This window comes from Gekko japonicus, unplaced genomic scaffold (assembly GCF_001447785.1).
Source record: "Gekko japonicus isolate JY-2015 unplaced genomic scaffold, Gekko_japonicus_V1.1 scaffold2353, whole genome shotgun sequence".
Taxonomy (NCBI): domain Eukaryota; kingdom Metazoa; phylum Chordata; class Lepidosauria; order Squamata; family Gekkonidae; genus Gekko; species Gekko japonicus.
In genome coordinates, this window is record NW_015176522.1 from 275317 (window position 1) to 277482 (window position 2166).

Consider the following 2166-nt stretch of genomic DNA (forward strand, 5'->3'; position numbering starts at 1 on the left):
TGTATATTCCCCTCTAAGCGCTGAGGCTAAGAGACAGCACCAAGGACCTTCTCTTCCAATACCCCCTCTCGATGTTTCGTGACCCAGCCCACTAGATTAGGGTTGCCAAGTCCATTTTAGCCCCCTGCAGGGGACTTTGGGGGGCGTTCCCATAAGGGGCGGGGCATCCCAATGTGATGACATCAAGTTGGAAATGTCTGCCCCCCTGCCCGATGGTCGCGCAGGGAAACACCAGGGGCCCCTTTAAGTGCAGGGAGAAGGGTGGCTGCGGGTGTTGGGGCTTGGGGGCGGAGCTTCCCCCATCAGCCAACTGGCCGGAGGTGAGTAGAACCCCAAAAAAACTGGGGGACCCCTGCCAAACCAGGGGGGGGGTTGGCAACCCTACACTAGATTCATCTTCTTTCTCGGGGCTTTGAATCATTCTCTAGGGAGTAGCTTAGTGAGGGCATCTGCAGTCATCTCTTCTGTAGGTCAACAGGTCAGTTCGATGATTCCTTCCTTCTGCAGATCTCTCACCAAGTGGTACTTGATGTCAGTGTTTTTGGTGCATTGGTTCACATCTTCTCGCTCAGATAGGTGAAAGCAGCTTTGTTTGTCCTCATTCACCTGTATAGGCTGTGGTGCTTCAATGCCTAAATCTGTTTGCAGTTCGCGTAGCCACTGTATTTCCTGGCAGCCTTGTGCAGCGATTTACAGTTACTCCTGAATTTCACATGGGACTAACAATGCTGGGGGTAAGGGAGGACAACATATCATTAAATCACACACATTTCGTAGTCCACGGAGTTTGGTCGGCTGTAAGGTCCAGATGTGTTCCCGGCAGCATTCCTTTTTTTGGCTTCGCATGATGTCGTCAGCATTGTCTCAGTCGCAGCGCATCACTGCCACCATCTGGCCGAATGGCCTATTGCAGGCTTCGACGCTGCGTAGATCTTTCTCAGCTTTCGTATCTTATGCGCAGACCATCCGATCGGCTAACACAACCCCCACCGGGGGGGGGGGGTTAGGGTGCCCACTCTCTCTCTCTCTAAGGAGTGGTACCCATTTTATCTACTTGCTGAAGCTTTTGAACCGCTGGGTGGACGGTTATTGGCTTGGCTGACTTTCTGCATAGTAATTCTACTGCTGTACTAATGTCTGGTCTGGTCTGGTCGATGTGCTGATGTAGAGTTGCTTACTCGGGGCTTCTCGGTATGTCCTGTCAGCAGGTAGCTCATGAGCACTGTTGCTTTATGTAGCTTACTTCCATGGGGGTTGGTGTAGGCTTGGCATTTTCCATTCTCAAATGCTTTATCAGTTCTCTGATTTTCTGCTCCTGGTTGATGAGAAAGCTTCCATCTCGTTCTCTCTGTATCTGGATGCCTAAGTAGTGGGTGATGTTGCCAAGTTGCTTGATTTCCACTTGCTTGTCCAGATGATCTATTATTTCTCTGCTGTCATCTGGGTTTTCATAATCTAGGGCCAAGTCGTCCACGTAGGTAAGAAGGTATGTCCATTTGCCACCTTTGCGTCTGGTGTACAGGCAAGGATCTGACTTGGTTCTCTGGAAGCTTGCCTCCAGTAGCATGTCCCTGAGTTTTGAGTTCCTTGCTTTGGCTGTTTGCTTGAGCCCACAGATGCTCTTCTGAAGCTTACACTTGAGTTCTTCTTTGCCTTTTTCTATAAATCCTGGTGGTTGCTTCATAAAAATGTCCTCTTCTAGCTCTCCATGTAAGAACACAGTTTTCACGTTGAGATGCTCCACGTGCATTTGTTTGCTTGCAGTGACACTTAAAAGTGGTCTCACTGTAGCATGTTTGACCACTGGTGCGAAGGTTTCATCATAGTCTTCTACGATGTCCCTTGGTATATCAGTCTGGCTTTGTAGCATTGGACCTCACCTTCTGCATCATGCTTCACCTTAGGGACCCACTTACATCCTATGCCTTTGCTCTGTGGAGGGAGCTCTGTAAGTGTCCACGTGTTATTCTTGAGTTTCAAGCTCTTCTCGTGCTGCTTGTTTCCATTTCTGCACCTCTAGTGGTGGCATCTGGGGTATTTCTTCCTAGGATGTCAGCTCAGGCACACCTGCCATTCATGCAGTCCCTGGGCTAGGATACCTTTGATGGGGCATGTTGATTGCCTCAGCTCAATTTCTGTGGTCTCTCTCTGTTGCTCAGGCATTCC

General features: G+C 49.7%; 1 protein-coding gene across 1 annotated transcript in view; it reads right to left on the reverse strand.

Annotated features, from left to right (window-relative positions):
* FAM57A (family with sequence similarity 57 member A) overlaps nt 1–1567 on the reverse strand; it is a 74100-nt gene extending 72533 nt beyond the window's left edge. Inside the window, exon 1 of the mRNA XM_015427411.1 lies at nt 1244–1567. Within this exon, the coding sequence (XP_015282897.1) occupies nt 1244–1567 (324 nt within the window). The remainder of the gene's footprint in view (nt 1–1243) is intronic.
* Between the last annotated feature and the right edge of the window lie 599 nt (nt 1568–2166).